We start from the raw sequence: 2,419 nt of genomic DNA, 5'->3' as shown, positions 1-2,419 counted from the left end.
TCCCTCCACCTTGCTATGCAAGTCAGTCCAATCTGTCATTTCTGTTTTCTAGACCCCACCCTATTTTTATCTTTAGATCATTAGGGCTACAGCCCTTCCTGCAACCTGAAAGCAAACTGAGCTGTGGGTGAGGGCATGACACATGGCATTTGTCATCAGAGCCATAACATACACTAGGCAAGATGAGGGTTCAAAAGAGTTTACAGGCTGGGCAGCCTACCTTGAAATATTAAATGCATTGAAGAATTCAGATGCATCTCAGATCTACTGCAGAGGAGGACAAACTCAATTGTATTACAGATTTCACATCTATTGCTTTTTCAAAGCCGTAATAAATCACATATGACCAACTTGAATTCCTCAGCTTTTTAGAGCACATGCATCTTATTTTGCACTTTGAGGAACATACACACTGCCTAGTTAAAACACTCTTCCTCAAAGCCTCGCAGAAGAACATTACTACTAGCCCTCAGTACTCATACAGAACAGCCAGCCAGTTTTTACTCTCACTCAGTAATAAGTCAAGTTCTCACTACTTGGTAGAATATGCCACCTAGAAGGATTATCATGTCCTACTTCCTTTATAAAGGTGCAAAAATCAGCATACTATTTAGAAACTGAAATAAACAACACACAAATACCGCCCCCCCCAACTGAGTTTCACCCACGTACCTGTTGCTTCTTCATCAAAGCAAGCAAAAGCATTCCTGATTACATCTTCCGGATCAGTGCCGTTTAACTTCTCACCAAACATTGTGAGGAACATCGTGAAGTTTATGGGGCCTGGAGCCTCATTCATCATGGCATCTAGGTATTCATCCGTTGGATTCTTGCCTACAAATAGAGGGATTCATATTTGGTTTAGCTTTCAAACTAAAAGAAAATAAAATCTGAATAGCACAATACCAACTGGGACACCTCTCATAAGCTGTCCCAAACTCAATTATTTTAATTATAACAGCACAAATTTGTCTGGCAAACATAAACAGAAAAGGGACATTACCAAGGGAGGCGAGCATATCATGCAAGTCTTCTTTGTCGATGAAGCCATCCCTGTTCTGGTCAATCATGTTGAAGGCCTCCTTGAATTCCTGAATCTGTGACTGATCAAACATTGCAAATACATTGGAAGTGGCACGCTGAGGGCGCTTCTTGGTGGTCTTCGTCTTTGCCTTTTTGCTAGACATGTTGATTTTTGGACACTAAGAGAGAATATGGTAAATACAGTAAGATCAGAGTTAGGACTTCAAGAAAAACTGTACTAAGGTTTAAAGTTCACAGACAGAAAACACCTCTAACACCCTTCTATTTCCTCTTATTGGAATACATGCCCCTAATCAAGACGAGAAAAAGAGAAGTAGAAAATACAAACAAATGACAGACAGACTACTACCAAAAAAAGGTCACCAGAAGAAGACATAGGTTAAACTTAAATTTCAGTCTCCAAAGGGACAGCTTTTGTCTGGAACCCCTTCTTGATACATGCATCTGCAAGAAGGGAACTTGGACTGGTGTCGAGTCTAAAGGAGCAAAGAGAGGTTTTGAGAGCTGTTATTAAGCCTGTGAAAAACCTCTGTGTGGATCTGCACACATAACTGTGTGCAATATTAGGTAGTAGGGGAGAGAGAAACACAACTCGGTCTACCTGAACAAACTCTGAAGCACCCATTCATGACACCTGACAGCAGTAACTAGTTGCTCCTCTGTATATTGATGGGTCTCTGTCCTTGCCTTGCCTTCCACCCTCAAACTAGGGGAAAACTGTGCAAGCTATATTTCGGCACATACCAATCAGCTCTGCCTGACCTCCATTTACTTTCATGCATTTAATTTTACCTGAAATATACTACAGGTCTGCCATACCTGAAAGGTGACATCTGCTGCCTACTCCTTTAAGCAAAAAGGGAAAGCAACCAACTCAGATCGCTCTTCCTCCTCTCCCTAGAAAAACTGCTCAGAAAAAAAAGTATCTTCACCCTGTTACATTCAGGCTAACTGAGCCTGGGTCTGAACAATGCGACAACTCTCAGCTCTCCAGCGAGCACAGCACTGAGATTTAAAAAAAAAAAAAAAAAATCTTTTTATTTTTTGGCCTCAGAGAAAGGCTGATCTTTCTTCAAAAGCGGCATCCCGCCCTTGGCTTCAGGGGCACACAGAGTCGAAGAACTCTTGCTCTCCCCCATGAAGAGACAACGCCATCGGCCCGACGCCATCACTTCTCCGCAGCTGCAGCTGCCTCAACGGCTGCCGCCAACGGTCACTGGCTCGAGGCCGTCTCCCAACGGTCACTCTCTCCACAGCCCGTTCCCGCCCCCCTCCAACACCTCTCCGCCAGCGGCACCCGGACCCTCTCAGTCTCACCTCAACTGTTGCTGCGGGAAGCCGGTAGGTGACAGACGCGGAAAGGAGGAAGCGGCTG

General features: G+C 44.0%; 1 protein-coding gene across 2 annotated transcripts in view; it reads right to left on the bottom strand.

The window, feature by feature from the left end:
• LOC104622652 (myosin regulatory light chain 2, smooth muscle minor isoform-like) overlaps positions 1-1,196 on the bottom strand; it is a 4,743-nt gene extending 3,547 nt beyond the window's left edge. Inside the window, exons 1-2 of one of the 2 annotated variants that reach the window (XM_010289501.1) lie at positions 1,004-1,196; positions 673-834 (exon numbers count right to left, since the gene is read on the bottom strand). In XM_010289501.1, coding sequence (XP_010287803.1) covers positions 673-834; positions 1,004-1,187 — 346 coding nt within the window. In that variant the 5' untranslated portion in view covers positions 1,188-1,196. The remainder of the gene's footprint in view (positions 1-672; positions 835-1,003) is intronic. The other variant, XM_010289502.1, reaches the window with a different exon arrangement.
• Positions 1,197-2,419: the final 1,223 nt, after the last annotated feature.

This window comes from Phaethon lepturus, unplaced genomic scaffold, assembly GCF_000687285.1.
Source record: "Phaethon lepturus isolate BGI_N335 unplaced genomic scaffold, ASM68728v1 scaffold12796, whole genome shotgun sequence".
NCBI classification, from domain to species: Eukaryota; Metazoa; Chordata; class Aves; order Phaethontiformes; family Phaethontidae; genus Phaethon; species Phaethon lepturus.
This window is presented reverse-complemented; position numbering and strand designations above follow the sequence as displayed.